This window comes from Rhinopithecus roxellana, chromosome 12 (genome assembly GCF_007565055.1).
Source record: "Rhinopithecus roxellana isolate Shanxi Qingling chromosome 12, ASM756505v1, whole genome shotgun sequence".
Classification (NCBI taxonomy): domain Eukaryota; kingdom Metazoa; phylum Chordata; class Mammalia; order Primates; family Cercopithecidae; genus Rhinopithecus; species Rhinopithecus roxellana.
In genome coordinates this window covers 30,750,931-30,776,455 of record NC_044560.1, presented here as the reverse complement: position 1 = coordinate 30,776,455, position 25,525 = coordinate 30,750,931, and the positions used below count along the sequence as shown (strand labels likewise).

General features: G+C 39.0%; 1 protein-coding gene and 1 pseudogene across 1 annotated transcript; both read right to left on the bottom strand.

Annotated features, from left to right (window-relative positions):
- Positions 1-12,435: 12,435 nt before the first annotated feature.
- On the bottom strand, positions 12,436-13,700 carry LOC115900724 (annotated as a pseudogene).
- A 1,053-nt stretch (positions 13,701-14,753) lies between these two features.
- LOC115900723 (zinc finger protein 729-like) lies at positions 14,754-15,789 on the bottom strand. The gene is made up of 2 exons (XM_030942318.1): positions 15,784-15,789; positions 14,754-15,323 (listed from the first exon to the last, which is right to left on the bottom strand). Exons 1-2 carry the CDS (start codon positions 15,787-15,789, stop codon positions 14,754-14,756), a joined length of 576 nt encoding a protein of 191 aa, XP_030798178.1.
- Positions 15,790-25,525: the final 9,736 nt, after the last annotated feature.

Genomic DNA, 25,525 nt, shown 5'->3' with positions numbered 1-25,525 from the left:
CTCAAAATATACTAAATACCTCAACATAAAGCCTGAAACTCTGAAACTACTATGAAAAGCATAGACTGAAAGCCCCAATATTGGTTTGAGCAGTGATTTTTTAATTTAACCTCAAAATCCCAGGGAACTAAAGGAAAAATAGATGAGTCAGATTACTTCAAATTAAAAAGTTGCTGCACAGAATCTGATATAATCAACAAGACAACTAATAAATGGGAGAACATTTTTGCAAGTCATACATGTGACAAGGGGTGAATATCAAGATTATGTAAGAAAGTGACAATAGAATAAAAAATAACTACTAAAAATGAGCAAAAGGCTTAAATATTTTTCAAAAAAAGACATACATACGGCCAACAGATATTTAAAGATTCTCAATGTCACTTATTATCAGAGAAAGGCAAGCCAAAAAATCTACGAGATATAAAGTCACTCATATTAGAATGACTCTTATTAAAAAGAAAAAAAAGTGTCGGTAAAGATGTGAAGAAAAGGGAATGCTTGCACACCGCTGGTTTGAGTGTAAATGAGGAAAACCATTATGAAAACCAAATAGAGATTTCTCAATAGATTTAAAATCAAACTACCGTATAATACAGCAATTTCACTATTGGATATATATATTTAAAAACAAATGAAATCAGAATGAGAAACATTTGCACTTCCATGTTGTTTGCAACACTCTTCACAATAGCCAAAATATAGAATCAACAGGTCAACATCTAATGAGTAAATACTGGCAATGTAGTATATATACACAATAGAATACTATTTATCTTTTAGAAAGAAAACTCTATTATGTTCAATGACATGGATTAACCTGAAGGACATTATATTCATTTAAATAAGCCAGGAACAGAAAGATTAAAATTTTATGATTTCACCTACACATGAATTATGTAAAACTTAAATTAACTGAAGTAGAGAGTAAAATTGTAACCACCAGATGCCAAGGTATTTAGAAGAGGGCTTTAGAAAGATGTTTGTCAAAGAATACATAATTATACTAGGATAGAAGAGATACATTCAAAAGACTGATTGTACAGCATGGTGTCTATAGTTAATAGTAACGTAGTTTTGAAAAATGCTAGGACAATGTCATGTGCTCTCACCATAAAAATGTTAACTATGTGAGGTAAAGCATTAATTACCTAAAATTAAGCATTTGACAGTGTATATATATATACTTCAAAACATATTTTACAGAATACACGTTTATCTGTCAAGTTGAAAAATATATATTTGAAACATTATAGAAGGATACCGATTTTTTCAAATAGTCTCTGTCTTTGTCATTAACTTGGCTAAATAGTATCAAAAATATATAGTTTTTTGCTGTTTTTGTCATTTAATTTTTCAGTCATAACCATAGGAGCTCTGACATTTAAAAAGCATGTTCTGAATTCAGTACAATGCATAGAAGGAGCCAATTTGGGTTTTTATTTTAAGCTTGGGACAGTAGGAGGTTCTGGTGCTAATTGTAATGGTATGAAAGACATTAAAAGGGCAGGTGTTGTTTATGGTCTCAAGACTGGCCACTGTTTGAACACAGTAAACAAGCTTGCATGCAAAATAATAGGATATGTTTTAATCTGAAAGCCGTTATAACCTTGTCTCCAAAATTTTTTCAGAGAAAATGACCAAAGAGTTGCCTACAGTGAGATGACTAAAAATAAAAACTGTAGACTGAATTTCACCCACTTCAAAAATTATACAACAGAAAAAATTTCTCCAAATTATAATATCAGTATGAAAAATAAACATTTCAAATTTCTAATCAACACAGTACATTTTATTATTTTTCAACATTTAACATTTACACTTAAAAACAGGAGTCTGTATAAAAATGTAAGTTGTGCTAGATCATAGAAAATTAAATTTAGAATTCTTTACTTACCATTAACTCTCTTATAAATATAATTTATAAGATATATTTTGTAACAAATTTTATGCTTGCCACACTTTGTGTAAGAATCCAGTAAGATTATTCTTTTACAAACAAAGAAAAACAATGTTAACTGATTTAATTATTTCACGTGTGGACAGTGTATGTCTCTTATTTTAATTAACTAATCTGAAAGTTATACTGGTAAGCACATTCTCCACTTAAAACCCATTTTTTAGCACATTAAAAATAGCAATTTTGGCCAGGCATGGTGGCTCATGCCTGTAATCCCAATACTTTGGGAGGCTGAGGAAGGGGGATCATGCAGTCAGGAGTTTGAGACCAGCCTGGCCAATATGGTGAAACCCCATCTCTACTAAAAATACAAAAGTTAGCTGGGCATGGTGGCACGTGCCTGTAGTCCCAGCTACTCAGTAGTCTGAGGCAGAAGAATTGCTTGAACCCAGGAGGCAGAAGTTGCAGTGAGCCGAGATGATGCCACTGCATTCCAGTCTGGGCGACAGAATGAGATTCCATCACAAAGGAAAAAAACCAACCAACTTTCTCATCAGAACCTACAAAATACCGCCGGGCGCGGTGGCTCAAGCCTGTAATCCCAGCACTTTGGGAGGCCGAGACGGGCGGATCACGAGGTCAGGAGATCGAGACCATCCTGGCTAACACGGTGAAACCCCGTCTCTACTAAAAATACAAAAACTAGCCGGGCGAGGTGGCGGGCGCCTGTAGTCCCAGCTACTCGGGAGGCTGAGGCAGGAGAATGGCGTAAACCCGGGAGGCGGAGCTTGCAATGAGCTGAGATCCGGCCACTGCACTCCAGCCTGGGCGACAGAGCGAGACTCCGTCTCAAAAAAAAAAAAAAAAAAAAAAAAAAAAAAAAAAAAAAAAAAAAAAAAAAAAAAAAGAACCTACAAAATACCATGTAAAATAACATGGTAGGAAGACAATTGAGACAATTGTAGCTTTAACACAGAAAAAGAAGGAGAAGAGCTGTGATGCATACATCCTTGAAATGAATATATGACAAACCAAATTGAAGATAATTTAAAAATAAAGAAGCAGAATTTCTCTTTAAATTCAGCAAGAGTGAGCTTTGCATCCTGGGAAAAATGTCCTCTCAACATGAGGAATCAATGTAGTTTCTTCTCCATTCGTATTTTCCATTCTGACTTAAAGTTACAAACTAACTCCAAAAGGAATACTTATGGCTTATTATGAAGCATCTGCTACACAGCAAGCACTATGATGTTTGTTTGCTGCATTTATACACAAAAACACCCTCTTGACTTATGGAAGCCTCCCTAGTACTTACCTGAACAAACTTGCTCAGTAAATAAATTAACTTATGACAATTTTAAAATAGAGAGGAACAATAACCAAGTAAAAGTGAGCTTATATAGGGTTCTCCAAGTAAAAGAAATAAATGAAATCAGAATTCTAATTAAATAAAATATACCTTAATACACTAATTGTGGAATTACATCTAAAAATCATTTTGTGTACACTACTAAATTTCATAAAAATTATTCTTATAATGCATGACCAACTCACATAATGTATACTTCATAAGCTACAAAACAATATATATATGAAATATATATATATATATATATATATGAAAAAAGAAAATTATGGGTCTTGCATTGAGTACCAGGCAAATAAAAACAAATAAATTACATGGGGGGATTCTGAACCATAAGATACAAGATTTTACAGTAATGAATTCAATACAAACCAGAGAGTATAGATTTGCTTTCCAGATTTTTAAAGTTTTTTGTTTTCTAGTAAATTAGTCACCTTATTACAATAATTTGTTTTGTTCTAATAATTTTTTTTCTGAAAATAGGTACAAAATCATAATTACACAAACACACTTACTTCATAATTTTCTTACACCTAAGGTATAGCTTTAGAATAATATGTATGTATATTTAACCCTATGTAAATCAAAACTAAAAGTCTGTATAGGGCTATCCCCTTTGGGTCCCCTCCCTTTGTATGGGAGCTCTGTTTTCACTTTATTAAATCTTGCAACTGCACACTCTTCTGGTCCGTGTTTGTTACAGCTCGAGCTGAGCTTTTGCTCACCGTCTACCACTGCTGTTGCCACTGTCACAGACCTCCCACTGACTTCCACCCCTCCAGATCTGGCAGGGTGTCCGCTGTGCTCCTGATCCAGCAAGCCGCCCACTGCCACTCCCAATCAGGCTAAAGGCTTGCCATTGTTCCTGTATGGCCAAGTGCCCGGGTTTGTCCTAATCGAGCTGAACTCTAGTCACTGGGTTCCACGGTTCTCTTGCATGGCCCACGGCTTCTAATAGAGCTATAACACTCACTCCATGGCCCAAGATTCCATTCTTTGGAATCCATGAGGCCAAGAACCCCAGCTCAGAGAACAAGAGGCTTGCTGCCATCTTAGAAGCAGCCCGCCACCATCTTGGGAGCTCTATGAGCAAAGACCCCCCCAGTAACATTTTGGCAACCACAAAGGGACCTCCAAAGCGGTGAGTAATGTTGGACCACTTTTGCTTGCTATTCTGTCCTATCCTTCCTTAGAATTGAAGGAAAATACCGGGCACCCATCGGCTGGTTAAAAATGATTAGTGCGGCCACTGGACTTAAGACTCAGGTGTGAGGCTGTCTGGGAAAGGGCTTTCCAACAACCCCCAACCCTTCTGGGTTGGGAGCATTGGTCTGCCTGGAGCCAGCTTCCGCTTTCAATTTTCCTGGGGAAACCAAGGGCCCACTGGAGGCAGAAAGCTGTGGTCCCAAACTCCCAGCATTAGCTGGTTGATATAATGGTGCAGCCAGAAGTCTCTACTCAACAGTCGCCCATGCGTGCACCCCTACCTTTCCTTCTGACCCATACCTCCTGGGTCCCGACTACGACTTTCTTGAAAGTGTAGTCCCAAAATTCTCCTTATCTCTGAATCTACTTCCTCCGATCCCTGCCTCCTAGGTACTAATGGTTCAGACTTTCATTTACTCTAGCAAGCTGTATCTCCAAAGGGATCTAAGGAAGTTCTAGCTGCATCCTTAGGCCCCTAGGCTATGACCCGAGAGTCTTTTTCCTGGTGTCCTTCCCAATTTAGGCATACAGCTCTTGGCATGGGCAGTTATGTAGGAACTGTTCCCCACCACCCTTGCCAGGGCCCCAAGTTTGTAAAGAGCTAGGAGAAAAGGAGAGAAAGAGAGAGAGATAGAGGGGAAAGAGAGAGAGAAACAATGAGGGAGTCAAGGAGAGAAAGAAAGAGAAAGATAGAAGTAGTAAAGAAAATGTGTGCCCTATTCCTTTAAAAGTCAGGGTAAATTTAAAACCTATAATTGATCATTGAAGGTCTTCTCCATGACCCTATAATACTCCGATACCACTTGGTTGTCAGTGTAAACAAGGGTGTAGCCCAAAAGCACTGAGGCCACTGGCAACCCATAGCCTTCCTATCAAAAATCCTTAACCCAGTAACCCATGGATAAGACAAATGCATTCAGTCAGTAGCAGCAAATGCTTTGCTAAAAGTAGAAAAATAACTTTAGAGAAAACCTCATTGTGAGCACTTCACCAGTTCAGAGCTATCCTAAGTCAAAAACAACAACAACAACAACATAACAACAAAACAAAAAAGCCCGCAAAAAGTAGCTTGCTAACTCAAATCTTAAAGTATGAAGCTATTTTGTTAGAAAACGATGATTTAACGTTGACCACTGAAAATTCCCTTAAACCAGCAGATTTCCTAACAGGGTATTTAAATCTTAATTACCATACAAAGGTCTGACCAGACCTAGAACTCCCTTCCAGACAGGACCATAGCTGGTTCCTCCCAGGTGAATGAGAAAAGAGAGAGAGAGAGAGAGAAAAAAAAAAGCAACGGGTACTCAGTAATTGAGGTAAACTCTTGTAGAGGCAGAGTTAGGGAAATTGCCAAATTGGTCTGTCAAACATGCGAGTTGTTTGCTCTCAGCCAAGCCTTAAAGTGCTTACAGAATCAAAAAACTCTATCTCAGTCCTGACTCAAAAGGTTACCCACATCCTCTCTGAAATGAATTTGCATATGAACTGTTGTTTATGGGAATGCATCTTGATGGGGCAACTGGGTTGTTATGGAATACTCAGGAACCCAGCCTAGCTCTAGAACTCACCTCCGAGTGCAAAGGTATGTTGGGCACGCTGGTAAAGGACCACTAGAATCCAGCAGCCCAGACCCCTTTCTTTGTGGTCAAGAAAGGCAGGAAAACAGGTGCAGGACTGCTACATCAGTAAATGTAACTAATCCAATGAGCAGAAGTCCATGGGTGGTTACACACCCTGGAAAGGAATAAGCATTAAGACCATAGAGGACGCTGTAGGACTAACGCTCATCGGAAAATGACGAAGGGTGCCAGCGCCTTTATTTTTTTTTCAGATGGGAAATATTCCCTCCCAGGCAAAAACGCCCCTAAGATGTATTCTGGAGAATTCGGCCCAGTCAGCGTGTATGTATCCTTTTCCCTGTCAGACTTGAAGCAAACTGAAATAGACCTAGGTAAATTCTCAGATAACCCTGATGGCTATATTGATGTTTTACAAGGGCTAGGACAATTCTTTGATCTGACATGGAGAGATAAAATGTTACTGCTAGATCAGACACTAACTCCAAATGAGAGAAGTGCCACCATAACTGCAGCCTGAGAGTTTGGTGATCTCTGGTATCTCAGTCAGGTCAATGATAGGATGACAACAGAGGAAAGAGAATGATTCCCCACAGGCCAGCAGGCAGTTCCCAGTGTAGTCCCTCATTGGGACGCAGAATCAGAACATGTAGATTGGTGCTGCAGACACTTGCTAACTTGCGTGCTAGAAAGACTAAGGAAAACTAGGAAGAAGCCTATGAATTATTCAATGATGTCCACTATAACACAGGGAAAGGAAGAAAATCCTACTGCTGTTCTGGAGAGACTAAGGGAGGCATTGAGGAAGCACACCTCTCTGTCACCTGACTCTATTAAAGGCCAACTAATCTTAAAAGGTAAGTTCATCACTTAGTCAGTTGCAGACATTAGAAAAAAACTTTGAAAATCTGCCTTAGGACCGGAGCAAAACTTAGAAACCCTATCGAACTTGGCAACCTCAGTTTTTTATAATAGAGATCAGGAGGAGCAGGCTGAATGGGACAAATGAGAATAAAAAAAAAAAAAGGCCACCACTTTAGTCATGACCCTCAGGCAAGCGGACTTTGGAGGCTCTGGAACACAGAAAGGCTGGGCACATCGAATGCCTAATAGGGCTTGCTTCCAGTGCAGTTTACAAGGACACTTTAAAAAAGACTGTCCAAATAGAAATAAGCCACCCCCTCATCCATGACCCTTATGTCAAGGGAATCACTGGAAGGCCCACTGCCCCAGGGGATGAAGGTCTTTTGAGTCAGAAGTCACTAACCAGATGATCCAGCAGCAGGACTGAGGGTGACCAGGGCAAGCACCAGCCCATGCCATCACCCTCACAGAGCCCCGTATGCTTTGAGGGTCAGGAGGTTAACTGTCTCCTGGACACTGGTGTGGCCTTTTCAATCTTACTCTCCTGTCCCGGACAACTGTCCTCCAGATCTGTCACTATTTGAGAGGTCCTAAGACAGCCAGTCACTAGATACTTCTCCCAGCCACTAAGTTGTGACTGGGGAACTTTACTCTTTTCACATGCTTTTCTAATTATGCCTGAAAGCCCCACTCCCTTTTTAGGGAGAGACATTCTAGAAAAAGCAGGGACCATTATACACCTGAACATAGGGGAAGAAACACCCGTTTGTTGTCCTCTGCTTGAGGAAGGAATTAATCCTGAAGTCTGAGCAACAGAAGGACAATGTAGGCAACCAAAGGACGCCTGTCCTGTTCCAGTCATACTAAAGTATTCCACCTTCTTTCCCTACCAAAGGCAGTACCCCCTTAGACCCGAGGCCCAACAAGGACTCCAAAAGATCATTAAGGACCTAAAAGCCCAAGGCCTAGTAAAACCACACAATAGCCCCCGCAATCCTCCAATTTTAGGAGTACAGGAACCTAACATGACAGTGGAGGTTAGTGCAAGATCTCAGGATTATCAATGAGACCGTTGTCCCTCTATACCCAGCTGTACCTAACCCTTATACTCTACTCTGCTTTCCCAAATACCAGAGGAAGCAGAGTGTTTTACAATCCTGGACCTTAAGGATGTCTTTTCTGCATCCCTGTACATCCTGACTCTCAATTCTTGTTTTTTTTTTTTTTTTTCCCCCAAGGGTTCAGGGATAGCCCCCATCTATTTGGCCAGGCATTAGCCCAAGATTCGAGCCAGTTCTCATAACTGGACACTCCTGCCCTTCGGTATGTGGATAATTTACTTCTAGCCACCCATTCAGAAACCTTGTGGCATCAAGCCACCCAAGTGCTTTTAAACTTCCTCACCACTTGTGGCTACAAGGATTCCAAATGAAAGGCTCAGCTCTGCTTACAGTAAGTTAAATACTTAGGGCTAAAATTATTCAAAGGCACTAGCACCTTCAGTGAGGAACGTATCCAGCCTATACTGGCTTATCCTCATCCCAAAACCCTAAAAGCAACTAAGAGGGTTCCTTGGCATAACAGGCTTCTGCTGAATATGGTTTCCCAGGTACAGCAAAATAGCCAGGCCAGTATATACACTAATTAAGGAAACTCAGAAAGCCAAAACCCATTTAGTAAGATGGACACCTGAAGCAAAAGAGGCTTTCCAGGCCCTAAAGAAGGCCCTAAACCAAGCCCCAGTGTTAAGCTTGCCAACAGGGCAAGGCTTCTCTTTATATGTCACAGAAAAAACAGGAATAGCTCTAGGAGTCCTTACACAGGTTCAAGGGACCAGCTTGCAACCCATGGCCTATCTGAGTAAGAAAATTGATGTAGTGGCAAAGGGTTGGCCTCATTGTTTACAGGTAGTGGCGGCAGTAGCTGTCTTAGTACCTGAAGCCATTAAAATAATACAGAGAACAGATCTTACTGTGTGGACATCACATGATGTAAACAGTATACTCACTGCTAAAGGAGACTTGTGGCTGTCAGACAACTGTTCATTTAAATATCAGGCTCTATTAATTGAAGGACTGAGGCTGCGACTGCGCACTTGTGCAATTCTTAACCCAGCCCACATTTCTTCCAGACAATGAAGAAAAGATAGAACATAACTGTCAACTGGTAATTGCTCAAACCTACACCACTCAAAGGGACCCTCTAGAGGTTCCCTTGACTGATCACTACTTCAACTTGTATACTGATGGAAGTTCCTTTGTAGAAAAAGGACTTTGAAAAGTGGGGTGTGCAGTGGTCAGTGATAATGGAATACTTGAAAGTAATCCTCTCACTCCAGGAACTAGCGTTCAGTTGGCAGAACTAATAGCCCTCACTCAGGCACTAGAATTAGGAAAAGGAAAAAGGGTAAATATATATATAGACTCTAAGTATACTTACCTAGTCCTCCATGCCCACACAGCAATATAGAGAGAAAGGGAATTCCTAACTTCTGAGGGAACACCTATCAAACATCAGAAGCCATTAGGAGATTATTATTGGCTGTACAGAAACCTAAAGAGGTGGCAGTCTTACACTGCTGGGGTCATCAAAAAGGAAAGGAAAGGGAAATAGAGGGGAACCACCAAGCGGATATTGAAGCAGAAAGAGCCTCAAGGCAGGACCCTCCATTAGAAATGCTTATAGAAGGACCCCTAGTATGGGGGTAATCCCCTCCAGGAAACCAAGCCTTAGTACTCAGCAGGAGAAACAGAATGGGGAACCTCACAAGGACATAGTTTCCTCCCCCTCAGGATGCCTAGCCACCAAAGAAGGAAAAATAATTTTGCCTGCAGGTAACCAATGGAAATTAATTAAAACCCTTCACCAAACCTTTCATTTAGGCATTAATAGCACCTATCAGATGGCCAAATTATTATTTACTAGACGAGGCCTTTTTAAAACCATCAAGCAGATAGTCAGGGCCTGTGAAGTCTGCCAAAGAAATAATCCCCTGCACTGCAGGCCATACATTTCAATCCCTGTATCTTTAACCTCCTTGTTAATTTTCTCTCTTCCAGAATCGAAGCTGTAAAGCTACAAATCATTCTTCAAATGGAGCCCTAGATGCAGTACATGACTAAGATCTACCGTGAACCCCTGGACTGGCCTGCTAGCCCATGCTCCAATGTTGATGACATCAAAGGCACCGCTCCTGAGGAAATCTCAATGGCACAACCCCTACTGCACCCCAATTCAGCAGGAAGCAGTTAGAGCAGTCGTCAGCCAACCTCCCCAACAGCACTTGGGTTTTCCCATTGAGAGTGGGGACAGAGAGACAGGATTAACTGGATTTCCTAGGCCGACTAAGAATCCCTAAGCCTAGCTGGGAAGGTGACCACATCCACCTTTAAACACGGGGCTTGCAACTTAGCTAACACCCGACCAACAGATAGTAAAGAGAACTCACTAAAATGCTAATTAGGCAAAAATGGGAGGTAAAGAAATAGCCAATCATCTTGCCTGAGAGCATAAGGGGAGGGACAATGATCAGGATATAAACCCAGGCATTCGAGCCGGCACTGGCTACCCCCTTTGGGTCCCCTTGCTTTGTACGGGAGCTCTGTTTTCACTCTATTAAATTTTGCAACTGCAAAAATAAAGTAAATTTTTTAAAAAGTCTGTAGGTATATGTTTCCAGGCATAGTGGCCACAGGTTCAAAGAAAAATAGATAACAAATTTAAAAAAATATTGACTGAGGACCCAGATATGTATGGATTTTATTTACATTCCTATATGATTTTTATTATGACCACAAAAATGATCCTATAATAAATAACAATTTAGTTGTACATTTCAAAACAACTAAAAGTGTAGATTTGGATTGCTTGTAATTCAAGGAATAAATGTTGAAGGTGATGAATCCCTCATTTACCCTGCTGTGATTATTGCATATTTTATGCTGGTATCAAAATATGCTATACATGGCAGAAATATATATACATACTATGTACCCACAAAAGTTAAGAAAAATAAGTTTAAATCTGTCAAGGCAAAAAAAAAAAAAAAAAAAAAAAAAAGAAAAAGAAGTTTAAATAAGATTAAAAGTATAAAAATTTAACCTACAAGAACAATATTCTTGAACTTATTTGCATGTTAAAGCCACTGAAAAAAGAGATTACTAGAGATGTTGTTCCGCTGTTACCAAATAGTAAACTGTTGCCATCACTTACCTATGCCCTTGAGTAAGGTGGGATAGGTTCAAGTGAGTGACATAACACATCACTGAATATACAGTAGACTTAACATGTCAAAATATGTTTAAAAAGTTAAGTTCACATACAATCTAAAAATTTATGAATGTACTGCATTACATAAAAGCACAATTAATATAATACATCACTAATTTAATTTTAATCTTAACTACAATTTTAAAATGTTTTTCTCTCACTATAATGCACAAAAATATATTCCTCAGAACACCTACCTCATACATCACTCAATATTGCAAGTTAACCACAAAAAGCCTCTCCACTTAGATTTTTATCATGCATTTTATATTTTAATATCCTTTCTCCTTTAAGAAAAAGGTCATAAATAATGCCCACCTAATAAAAACGAATCTCATATCTCTGATGCAGCAACAATTGATAGCATGCTTTCACATTTAAATAAAGCAGGACTGAAGAGCATGAAGTAATTTGAGAGTTGAATTACATCCTTATTTGCTTTTCAAAGAGTCTGTAAATGTTTTCAATATTGCAAGGTTAATTTTTTTGATATTTGAAGTATACAAAAAAATACTTCAAATGTGATTATAATTCTCCAAAAAATCATCTCCTTTTTAAAGTTATATGCAAGTAGCTTACCTAAATTTTAGATTGAAATTATTTTTTATACTCAACCCTCTGATTTAGTGTAATGTCTGAAGTGCCAGTGCCTTAACATTTCTACTGTGAATTCTCTGACATTTACATAGAGTTAATTTTGGATTGAATATTTTTCATATTTACTGCATCTACAAAAAAAAAATCTTAGTATACTGTTTTCTAAGCTGTAGTTTATCAACTTCTTTTCCAAATTTATTGCATCTGTAAGTTTTTTTTCCATTATAAATTCCCCGATAATGAACAAAGTTTGAGCAACTTTAAGGTTTTTCTCTAGTACAAAATATGCACAACAAGATCTGTGGTACAAATAGAGTATACAACGGTCTTTATATTCGTAATGTTTGTCACCAAAAGAAATACTCTTCACCATTCTAAGGCTTATATTTTCTAAAAGATATTCTGACAGTAATTGCATTTTTAATGTTTGTATTAAGTACAAACTCTGTGATGTTAAGATGTGAGCAGATATTAATGCCTTTTCCACATTCTTTATAGGTGTACTTTTTTTTTTTCAAGTACAAATGCTTTCCTACATGATAGGTGTGAGTATTCGTTAAATATTTTGCCACATTCTTCATAGAGTTGTCTCCAGGATAAATTATCTTACAATCAAGTGTGACAACCATTTAAAGGCTTTGTGACATTACTCATATCTAGGATTTCTTGACACTATGGTTTCTTTTATGTTTAGAAAAGTTTAAGGTGTTCTCAAGAGCACTGTCATGTCTTTTGGGTTTGTAGAGTTTCTCTCCAGTATGATTTCATAACTTATTAAAAACTTTGCCACATTCAGCCAGGTGCTTGTAATCCCAGCACTTTGGGGCACTTTGGGAGGCCAAGGCAGGTGGATCACTTGAGGTCAGAAGTTCAAAACCAGCCTGGTCAACATGGTGAAATCCCATCTCTACTGAAAACACAAAAATTACCTGGGCGTGGTGGCAGGCGCCTGTCATCCCAGCTGCTTGGGAGGTTGAGGCAGGAGAATTGCTTGAGCCCAGGAGGCAGAGGTTGCAATGAGCCAAGACTGCCCCACTGCACTCCAGATTGGGTGGCAGAGTGTGACTCCATTTCAAAAAAAAAAAAAAAAAAAAACAACTTTGCCTCATTCTTCATACTTGTGGAATTTCTCTGCAGCATAAATTATCTTATGTGCAATAAGGGTTGAATGTTTTCAAAGCTTTTATCACATTCTTCGTATTTATAAAATTTATCTTCTGTATGAGTTCTCTTAATGTTTAGTACGAGTTGAAGGTCAGTTGAAGACTTTGTTACATTCTTCACATTTGTAGGATTTCTCTTCAGTATGAATTACCTTAATGTGTGGTAAGATGTGAGAAATGGTTACAGTCTTTGCATGTTCTTCATATTTGTAAGGCTAGTTTCCATTATGAATTGTCTTATGTTCAGTAAGGTTTGGGGACCAGTTAAAAGCTTTGCAACAGTCTTCACATTTGCAGGTTGTATAAATTGTGTATTAAGTATTGAAGAATGGTTATGGCATTATTCACATTTGTAGGGTTTCTCTCCCATTGAATTATCTTGTTTAGCAAGAGTTGAGGACTGGCTAAAAGCGTTGCCACCTTCTTCATATTTGTAGGGTTTTTCTCCAGTATGAATTTTCTTATGTCTAGTAAAGTTTGAGAATTGATTAAAAGCATTGCCGCATTCTTCACATTTACAGTTTGTCTTCAGTATAAATTATCTTATGTTGAGTAAGGTCTGAGAACCAGTTAAAAGCTTTGCTGCAGTAGTTATATTTGTAGGGTTTCTCTTCAGTATGAATTACCTTATGTTCAGTAAGGTTTGAGGACCAGTTAAAAGCTTTGCCACACTCTTCATATTTGGAGGGTTTCTCTCCAATTTGTCTTATATTCAGTAAGATTTGAGAACCTGTTAGAAGCTTTGCCACATTCTTCATATTTGTAAAGTATCTCTCCAGTACGAATTATCTTATGTTCAGTATGTTTTGAGAAGTACTTAAAAGTTTTGCCAAGTTCTTTGCATTTGTAGCATTCCTCTCCAGTATAAATAATTTTATGTTGAGTAAAGTTAGAGGACTGGTTAAAAGCTTTGCCTGTTCTTCACATTTGCAGTGTTTGTCTCTAGTATGAATTATTTTATGTTCAGTAAGATTTGAGGACTGATTAAAAGCTTTGCCACATTCCTCACATTTGAAGGGTTTCTCTTCAGTATGAATTATCTTACATTCAGTATGATTTGAGGACCAGTTAAAAGCTTTGCCATATTATTCACATTTGCGGAGTTTATCTTCTTTAGAAATTCTCTCATTTTAAGTAACAGCTAAGCAATGGTTAGAAGCTTTGCCACCTTTATTACATTTGTAGGGTTTTCCTCCAGTATCAATTATTTTATATGTATTTAAGGTGTGAGGACTAAAGGCTTTGCCACATTCTTTACATTTGTAGGGTTTCTCTCCAGTATGATTTGTTTTCTGTTTATTAAGGCTTGAGGACTGGTTAAAAGCTTTGCCACAATCTTCACATATGAAGGGTATGTCTCTAGTATAAATTATCTTATGTGTATTAAGGTTTGTAAAATGGTTGAGAGCTTTGACACATTCTTCACATTTTTAGGGTTTCTCCCCAGTATGATTTGTTTTCTGTTTATTAAGGCTTGAGGACTGGTTAAAAGCTTTGCCACATTCTTCACATATGAAGGGTCTGTCTCTAGTATAAATTATCTTATGTGTATTAAGGTTTGTAAAATGGTTGAGAGCTTTGACACATTCTTCACATTTTTAGGGTTTCTCCCCAGTATGAATTATCTTATGTTTAGTAAGGGTTGAAGGATGGTTAAAATCTTTGCCACATTCTTCACATTTGTAGGGTTTCCCGCCAGTATGAATCATTTTATGTCAAGTAAGGTGTGAGGACTGGTTAAAGGCTTTGCCACATTCTTCACATTTGTAGGGTTTCTCTCCAGAATGAATTATCTTATGTTTAGTAAGGTTTTACGACTGACTAAATGCTTTACCACACTCTTCACATTTGTAGGGTTTCTTTCTTGTATGAATTATCCTATGTTTAGTAAGGTGTGAGAAATGGCTAAAAGCTTGGCCACATTCTTCACATTTGTATGGTTTCTCCTCAGTGTGAATTATCTTATGTTTCAAAAGGGTTGAGGAATTGTTAAAAGCTTTGCCACATTCTTCACATTTGTAGGGTTTCTTTCCGGTATGGATTATCTTATGTTTTCTAAGGGCTGGGAAATGCCTAAAAGCTTTGCCACATTCTTCACATTTGCAGGGTTTCTCTACAGTATGAATTACCTTATGTTCCGTAAGTCTTGAGGACCACTTAAAAGCTTTACCACATTCTTCACATTTGTATGGTTTCTCCCCGGTATGAATTATCTTATGTTTCCTAAGGGCTGAGAAATGGTTAAAAGCTTTGCCGCACTCTTCACATTTGTAGGGTTTCTCCCCAGTATGAATTGCTTTATGTCTAGTAAGGTGTGAGGATTGCCTGAAAGCTTTGCCACATTCTTCACATTTGTACGGTTTCTTCCCAATATGAATTATCTTATGTTCATAAGGGTTGAAGAATTGTTAAAAACTTTGTCACATTCTTCACATTTGTAGGGTTTCTTTCCAGTATGAATTGTCTTATAAGATTAGACAGACTAAAAAGAAAACTTTGAAATGTATAAAATGTAGCAAATCATTTTTCATGCTTTCACACTTAATTCAACATAAGAGAATTCATACTAGAGAGAATATCTACAAATGTGAAGAATGTGGCAAAGCCTTTAAATGGTTCTCAACCCTTATTAAACATAAGGTAATTCATACTGAAGACAAACCTTACAAATATAAGAAATGTTGCAAAGCTTTTAACTTCTCTTCAGCATTCACTAAACATGTCTATTTGAAATTGAATATTTATGAAAGATTTTCATATATTTGTTACACTGAAATATTTTTCCTTGGGTAGTTGTCCAACATTGGTTAAGTTTATTATAACCTTCTTCATGCATCTTACCCTCATTGACACTTTTACAGTCTTTTCTTAATCGTAAATTCTTATGTCCACATCCTGTGTCCTGTGTATGTTCTCAGTATTACTTCTTGGAAAGAATCTTTTATGCTCTGATCTGGCCAAAAGTCTTGTGTAAAATGAGAATACATAACTGGAAGAAATGAAATTAACAAATTATTCCACGTGCTAGACTCAGATAAATATACTTTACAAATATAACCTATAAAATTATACAAACCACATAAGCAAGATGGCACAACAAAATAAGACAGGCCCTAATTTCTTCATAGACATATAAATGTAACAAAAGCATACTAACCAAAATACATTTGTTGAAAATTTATAAATGAGTTAAGTGTGTAGAGTGCCCCAAGTAAGCACAACGCAAACAGCCACATAAAAGGAAAGAGAAGTCTGTTACAGTTTCCGAACGCAGCGCTTCCTGCTCCCCAAAAGGACATACTGTCTTTAGAAGTAAATTGTTGGCTAGGAATGGCAGCTCACACCTGTAATCCCAGCACTTTTGGAGGCCAAAGCAAGTGGATTACCTGAGATCAAGAGTTCAAGACTAGCCTGGCCAAAATGGAAAAACTCCATCTCTACTAAAAACTCAAAAATTAGCCAGGTGTGGTGGCACACGTCTGTAGTCTCAGCTACTCGGGAGCCTGAGGCAATCACTTGAACTTGGGATGTAGAGATTGCAGTGAGATGAGATTGTGCTATCGTACTCCAGCCAGCGTGACGGAGTGAGACTCTGTCTCAAAACAAAACAAGTAAATTGCCAACTCCTGATTTCATTACTAAAGACATATAAAACAGTGGCACATGCATATTTATTTCTGGCTTCTAGGGGCCTTTCCAGACACTGGTTTTGTCTCTCATGACATAAAGTGCTGAAAGAAATGGTGACATGCTTTAAAATGACAGCTTGAGACCAGGCACGGTGGCTCATGCCTGTAATTCCAGCACTTTGAGAGGCCTAGGCGGGTGGGTCACGAGGTCAGGAGATTGAGACCATTCTTGCTAACATGGTGAAACCCCATCTCTACTAAAAATACAAAAAATTGGCCGGGCGTGGTGGCGGGCGCCTGTAATCTCAGCTACTCGGGAGGCTGAAGCAGAAAAATGGCATGAACCCTGGTGGCAGAGCTTCCAGTGAGCCGAGATCATGCCACTACACTCCAGCCTGGGCGACAGAGTGAAATCCGTCTCAAAAAAAATTAAACAAATAAAATAAGATAAAATCGGCCAGGCTCGGTGGCTCAAGCCTATAATCCCAGCACTTTGGGAGGCCAAGATGGGTGGATCACGAGGTCAGGAGATCGAGACCATCCTGGCTAACACGGTGAAACCCCGCCTCTACTAAAAAAAAAAAAAAACAAAAAACTAGCTGGGTGTGGTGGCGGGCTCCTGTAGTCCCAGCTACTGAGGAGGCTGAGGCAGCAGAATGGTGTAAACCTGGGAGGCGGAGCTTGCAGTGAGCTGAGATCCAGCCACTGCATTCCAGCCTGGGCAACAGAGCAAGACTCTGTCTCAAAAAATAAAAAAATAAAAAACAAAAAAATAAAAATAAAATAAAATGACAGCATGAATCTGCTGAGACCAAAGTTAAACGTTACAGCAGCAGAGAATGCGGTACCACACACAAAAAATAGATATAGCAAGTCACTACTATTAAGAAGAAACATGAATAACATTCTTTACCTAACAAAAAAAAAAAAGAAAAAATTCAAACAAGATGCATTCTAAGAATATGTTTGACAGCCTCTCAGAATTTCTAGCCAAGACAATTGGTTTCAGACTTCCAGGACAAGGGCACATTATGAAGATTGTAACAGGTAGCTTTTTTGATGTACAAATTTTAATTAATGATTACAATATGTATGGAATATTAGGGAAACATGGCCCAATCAAAAAAGTATAAAATTTTTGGAAAGCTACCATAAAACAATGAAGATTAATAAATTAACTTTTAATATTTCAAATAAATTAAATAATACAGAATGAGAGACACAGGAACCACTATAAAAAAAATTTTAAATGAGGATACCTCTTCCCCAATGGCATGAGGTAATTCATGAAAATGACTTGCTATTCACCTAAGCCAGAGAACCCCACAATATCACACTAAACAAGAGGTTCATAAGGGCTATTCTTATATAAGACAAAATAAACTTTAAAGCAACAGCAGTTAAAAATGACAAAGAGGGACATTATACAATGGTAAAAGGTCTTGTACAACAGGAACATAACACAATCCTAAACATATATGCACCTAACACTGGAGCTCCTAAATTTATAAAACAATTACTAGTAGACCTAATAAATGAGATAGACAGCAACACAATAATCGTGAAGGCTTCAATACTCCACTGACAGCACTAGACAGGTCATCAAGACTGAAAGCCAACAAATAAACAATGGATTTAAACTATATCTTGGAGCAAATGGACTTAACAGATATATACATACCATTCCATCCCACAACTGCAGAATATACATTCTATTCAAAACTTTCTCCAAATAGACCGTATGATAGGCCATGAAATGAGCCTCAATAAATGTAAGAAAATGAAATTATATCAAACACTCTCTCAGACCACAGTGGAATAAAAGTGGAATTCAACTACAAAAGGAAGCTTCAAAACCATGCAAATACATGTAAATTTAAAGCCCTGCTCCTGAATAATCATTGGGTCAAATATGAAATCAAAATGGAAATTTAAAAATTCTTCAAACTCAACAACAAAAGTGATACAACCTATCAACACTTCTAGGATACAGCAAAGGCGGTGCTAAGAGGAAAGTTCATAGCCCTGAACACCTATATCAGAAAGTCTGAAAGAGTACAAACTGACACTCTGGTTCACACCTCAAGGAAACTAAAACAAGGACAAATGAAACCCAAACCCAGAAGAAGAAAAAAAATAATAATCACAATCAGAGTGGAATGAAATGAAATTGAAACAAACAAAACCCAAAAGATAAATAAAACAAAAATCTGGCTCGTTAAAAACATAAATACAATTGATAGACCATTAGCAAGATTAACCAAGAAAAAAAGAAAATCCAAATAACCTAAATAAGAAATGAAACGCAGCCCAGCGCAGTGGCTCAAGTCTGTAATCCCAGCACATTGGGAGGCCGAGAGGGGCCGATCATGAGGTCAGGAGATGGAGACCATCCTGGCTAACACGGTGAAACCCCATCTCTACTAAAAAAAAAAAATACAAAAAACTAGTTGGGTGAGGTGGTGGGCACCTGTACTCTCAGCTACTCAGGAGGCTGTGGCAGGAGAATGGCGTAAACCCGGGACGTGGAGCTTGCAGTGAGCTGAGATCTGGCCACTGCACTCCAGCCTGGGCAACAGAGCGAGACTCCATCTCCAAAAAAAAAAAAAAAAAAAAAAGAAAAGAAAAGAAATGAAATGAAACGGGAGATATTAAAACTGACAACACAGAAATAAGGTCATTCGAGGCTACTATCAACACCTTTAAGTGCACTAATTAGAAAACCCAAAAGAAATGAATAAATTTCTGGAAAAATGCAACCCACCCAGCTTAAAAGAATTAGATATCCTGAACAGACCAATAACAAGCAGCGAGACTCAAATGGTAATTTAAAAATTGCCAACAAAATGTCCAGGGCCAGACAATATGCAGCAGAATTCTACCAGACATTCAAAGAAGAATTGGTACCAATGCTATTGACACTATTCCACAAGATAGAGAAAGAGGGAGCCATTCCTAATTCATTCTGTGAAGCCAGCATCACCCTAATACCAAAACCAGAAAAGGGCATTAATCAAAAAAGAAAACCACAGACTGATGTCCCTGATGAAAATAGATGCTAAAATCCTTAACAAAATACTAGCTAACTGAATCCAACAACATATCAAAAACAGAATCCATGATCAAGTGGGTTTCATACCAGTGATGCAGGGATGGTTTAACAAATGCAAGTCAATAAATGTGATACACCACATAAAAAGAAATAAAAACAAAAATCACATGATCATCTCAATAGATGCAGAAAAAGCATTCAACAAAATCCAGCAAGCCTTATGATTAAAACTCTGAGCAACACTGGCATACAAGGGACATACATCAAGGTAATAAAAGCCATCTATGACAAACTCAGAGTCAGCATAATACTAAATAAAGAGAAGTTGAAAGCATTCCCTCTGAGGGCTGGAACAAGACAAGGCTATCCACTCTCACCACACTTCTTCAACAGAGTACTGGAAGTCTTAGCCAGAGCAAGCAGAAAAGAGAAAGAAATAAAGGGCATCAAAATTGGTACAGAGGAAGTAAAGCTGTCACTCTTTGCTGATGATATGATCGTTTACTTTGAAAACCCTGGACTTTTAAAGAAAGTTCCTAGAAGTGATAAAATAATTCAGGGAAGCTTTCAGATACAAAATTAATGTATACAAATCAGTAGCTCTTCTAGACACCAAAGCGACCAAGCAGAGAGTCAAATCAAAACTCAACCCCTTTTACGATAGCTGTGAAAAAAAAAAAAAAAAAAAAAAAAAGTAGGAATATACCTAACCAAAGAAGGAAAAGACCTCTACAAGGAAAACTACAAAACGGTGCTGAAAGAAATCACGGATGACACAAACAAATGGAAACACAGTCCATGCTCATGAATGGGTAGACTCAATATTGTGAAAATGATACTGCCAAAAGCAATCTACAAATTAAATGCAATTTCCATCAAAATACCATCATCATTCTTCACAGAATTAGAAAAAATGATTCTAAAATTCATATAGAACAAAAAAAGAGCCTCCATAGGCAGAGCAAGACTAAGCAGAAAGAACAAATCTGAAGGCATCACACTACCTGACTTCAAACTATACTATAAAGCCAAAGTCACAAAAACAGCAAGGTACTGGTATAAAAATAGGCACATAAACCAATGCAACAGAATAGAGAACCCAGAAATAAACCTAAATATTACAGCCAACTGAACTTCAACAAAGCAAACAAAAACATAAAATGGGGAAAGGATAAAAAAAACTATAGAAATTCTAGAAGATAACATTGGAAAAACCCTTTTAGACATTAGCTTAGACAAGGATTTCATAATCAAGAACCCAAAAGCAAATGCAATTAAAACAAGCATAAATTAGAGAGGATTCTCTCTCTATCTTGTGGAATAGTGTCAAAATAGGGACTTAATTAAACTAAAGAGCTTTTGCATGGCAAAAGGAACACCAGAGTGAACAGACAACCCACAGAGTAGGAGAAAATCCTCACAATCCATACACCTGACAAAGAAGTAATATCTGGAATCTACAATGCACTCAAAGCAGCGAGAAAAAAAAAAAAAAAAAATCCCATCAAAACTGAGCTAAGGACATACATAGACGATTTTCAACAGAAGATATACAAATGGCCAAGAAACATGAAAAAATGCTCAACATTGCTAATGACCAGGGAAATGCAAATCAAAATCACCATAGGTTACCACCTTACTTTTGCAAGAATGGTTATAACAAAGAAAAGAAAATCAAAAAACAGTATTTGTTGGTGTGGATGCGGTGATCAGGGAACGCTTCTACACTGCTGGTGGGAACGTAAACCTAGTACAACCACTGTGGAAAACAGTGTGGAGATTCCTAAAGAACTAAAAGTTGTACTACCATTTGATCCAGCAGTCCCACTACTGAGTATCTACCCAGAGGAAAAGAAGTCATTATATGAAAAGGATACTTTTGCACACACGTTTATAGCAGCACAATTCACAATAGCAAAATCATGGAACCAATCCAAATGCCCATTAACTAATGAGTGGATAAAGAAACTGTGAGATATATATATGATGCAACACTACTCAGCCATAAAAAGGAATAAATTAATTGGCATTCACAGTAACATGGATAAGATTGGAGACTATCATTCTAAGTAAAGTAACTCAGAAATGGACAAACTCAGTGAGAACAAACATGTTCTCACTGATATGTGGGAGCTAAGCTATAAGGATGCAAAGGCATAAGAATGATACAGTGAGGCCGGGCCTGGTGGCTCAGGCCTGTTATCCCAGCACTTTGGGAGGCTGAGGATGGAGGATCATTAGGTCAGGAGATCGAGACCATCCTGGCTAACACGGTGAAACCCCGTCTCTACAAAAAAATTTAAAAAAATTAGCTAGGGGTGGTGGCGGGAGCCTGTGGTCCCAGCTACTCGGGAAGCTGAGGCAGGAGAATGGCGTGAACCTGGGAGGTGGAGCTTGCAGTGAGCTGAGATCGTGTCACTGCTTTCCAGTCTGTGTGACAGAGCGAAGACTCTGTCTCAAAAAGAGAAAAAAAAGAAAAGAATGATACAGTGGACTTTGGGGACTTACAGAGAAGAGTGGGAGGAAAACGAGGGATAAAAGATTACAAATAGAGTGCAGTGTATACAACTCGGGTGATGAGTGCACAAAACTCCCACAATCACCACTAAAGAACTTACTCATGTAACCAAACACCACTTGTACCCCAATAACTTATGAAAAAATAAAATAAATAAAAATAAAGTAGTACACAGGTTACTTGAAGATGAAAAAAACAAAAAAAAACAAAAAACAAAAAACAGAGCTTTCCAAATTTTGAAGTAATAAAAAAAATTCTTAATCCATAATACTTGATCAGAAATTATTTTACTTTAAAAAACAATAAAAAAGGCCGGGCGCGGTGGCTCAAGCCTGTAATCCCAGCACTTTGGGAGGCCGAGACGGGCGGATCATGAGGTCAGGAGATCGAGACCATCCTGGCTAATACGGTGAAACCCCGTCTCTACTAAAAAATACAAAAAACTAGCCGGGCGACGAGGCGGGCGCCTGTAGTCCCAGCTACTCAGGAGGCTGAGACAGGAGAATGGCGTGAACCCGGGAGGCGGAGCTTGCAGTGAGCAAAAACTTTTCCGGCCGGGCGCGGTGGCTCAAGCCTGTAATCCCAGCACTTTGGGAGGCCGAGACGAGCGGATCACGAGGTTCAGCAGATCGAGACCATCCTGGCTACCACGGTGAAACCCCGTCTCTACTAAAAAATACAAAAACTAGCAGGGCGAGATGGCGGGCGCCTGTAGTCCCAGCTACTCGGGAGGCTGAGACAGGAGAATGCGTGAACCCGGAAGGCGGAGCTTGCAGTGAGCTGAGATCCGACCACTGCACTCCAGCCCGAGGCGACAGAGTGAGACTCCGTCTCAAAAAAAAAAAAAAAAAAAAAAAAAAAGACTTTCCATAATGAAAGGTAAGCGTGTTCATCACCACTAACACAGTTTAAAAAAAAAAAATTGCTACATGGTGGTCAGGCACAGTGGCTCATGTCTGTAATTCCTATACATTTAGGACGGCAAGGCAGTCAGAAAAACTTTAGACCAGGATTCAAGACCAGCCCCAAAACAGAGTGATACTCTGCATATATACAAGAGAAATGCTAAAATAAGTCTTTTATGTTGAAAAACTTAAAATGATTCTAGACAGCATCAAAAAAACCATATATAAACAAATACCTTTCTATTAAGTATAACTATACAGACACATATAAAATTCTACTATAATAATAATAGTGCGTAACCCTTACATTCTTCTATAAAGTATAAAAACAAATAAAACTGCATAAATCTGAAACACATAAAATATTTGTAATATTAATAATAACTGGAAACATAAAAATATAGTTTTTGTATGACGTTTAGGATATGATTAATCTTAAGGTTACTATGTCCATTTTTCAGATAATTACAAAATTTATAGAACATGCAAGTTGCCGGCGCGGTGGCTCAGCCGTAATCCCAGCACTTTGGGAGGCGAGACGGGCGGATCATGGGTTCAGGAGATCGAGACCATCCTGGCTAACACGGTGAAACCCCGTCTCTACTACAAAAACAAAAAACTAGCCGGGCGAGGTGGCGGCGCCTTGTAGTCCCGCTACCGGGAGCTGAGGCAGGAGAATGGCGGGAACCCGGGAGGTGGAGCTTGCAGTAAGCTGAGATCCGGCCACTGCACTCCAGCCTGGGTGACAGAGCAAGACTCCTTCTCAAAAAATAAAAAATAAAATAAAATTCTTCGGCCGGGCACGGTGGCTCAAGCCTGTAATCCCAGCACTTTGGGAGGCTTAGATGGGCGCATCACGAGGTTAGGAGATCGAGACCATCCTGGTTAACATGGCGAAACCCCGTCTCTACTAAAAAATACAAAAAACTAGCTGGGCGAGGTGGCGGGCGCCTGTAGTCACAACTACTTGGGAGGCTGAGACAGGAGAATGGCATGAACCCGGGAGACGGAGCTTGCAGTGAGCTGAGATCAGGTCACTGCACTCCAGCCTGGGTGACAGAGCAAGACTCCATCTCAAAAAGAAATAAATAAAAATAAAATAAAATAAAATAAAATTCTCCATCCTTTGTGTGCTCCAGGAACAGTATCAGGAAAGAAACATCATTCCCATAATGACTCAGATGGTGTTCTCTTTTCTTACCTATCACATAGCCAGACACAGACTCAGCACATTGTCTCCTTTTTCTCATTAAAAAATAAATAAATAAATCGGACTGGGCACGGTAGCTCACACCTGTAACCCCAGTACTTTGGGAAGCCAAGGCGGGCAGATCAAAAGGTAAGGAGTTCGAGACCAGCCTGGCCAATATGGTGAAACACCGTCTCTATGAAAAATACAAAAATTAGCCAGACATGGTGGTAGGCACCTGTAGTCCTAGCTCCCCCAGAGCCTGAGGCAGAATAGCTTGAACCCAGAAGGTGGAAGTTGCCATGAGCTAAGATCGTGCCATGCACTCCAGCCTGGGCGACAGAGCAAGACTCCATCTCAAAAAATAATAACAAAAACAAATAAGTAAATCAGCTGAATTTGTTTTCAGTGGCCAACCTAAAATATTTCTTAATCAAATGTTACTTAAGTTTATTTCCTTTCAACAGGCTTCTGAACTTTAAGACAGTTTCGCTCTTGTTGCTCAGACTGGAGTGCAATGGCACCATCTCGGCTCACCGAAACCTCCATCTCCCAGGTTCAAAAGATTTTCCTGCCTCAGCCCCACATGTAGCTAGGATTATGGGCATGTGCCACCAGGCCTGGCTAATTTTTATATTTTTAGTAGAGATGGGGCTTCTTCATGTTGGTCAGGCTAGTCTTGAACTTCCAACCTCAGGTGATCCGCCTACCTCGGCCTCCCAAAGTGCTGGGATTACAGGCGTGAGCCATCGCACCTGGACTTTTTTTTTTTTTTTAATATGAGACGGAGTCTCACTCTGTTGCCCTGGATGGTGTGCAGTGGCTCTATCTCGGCTCACAGCAACCTCTGCCTCCCGGGTTCAAGCAATTATCTGTCTCAGCCTCCTGAGAAGCTGGGATTACAGGCATCTGCCACCACTTCTGGCTAATTTTTGTATTTTTATTAGAGACAGAGATTCACCATGTTGGCCAGGCTGGTCTAGAACTCCTGACCTCGTGATTCACCCGCCTCGGCCTCCGAAAGTGCTGGGATTACAGGTGTAAACTACTGTTCCAGGCCTGATAATCTACTTTTTAAAAAATTTAATTCGGCCAGGCACGGTGGCTCATGCCTGTAATCCCAGCTATTCGGGAGGCTGAGGCAGGAGAATACTTTGAATCTGGGAGGTGGAGGTTGTGTTGAGCCGAGATCACACCACTGCATTCCAGCCTTTGCAACAACAGCAAAACTCTGTCTCAAGAAAAGAAAGAAAAAAATATTAATAATTCAAGCGCATTATTTTTCTTGTA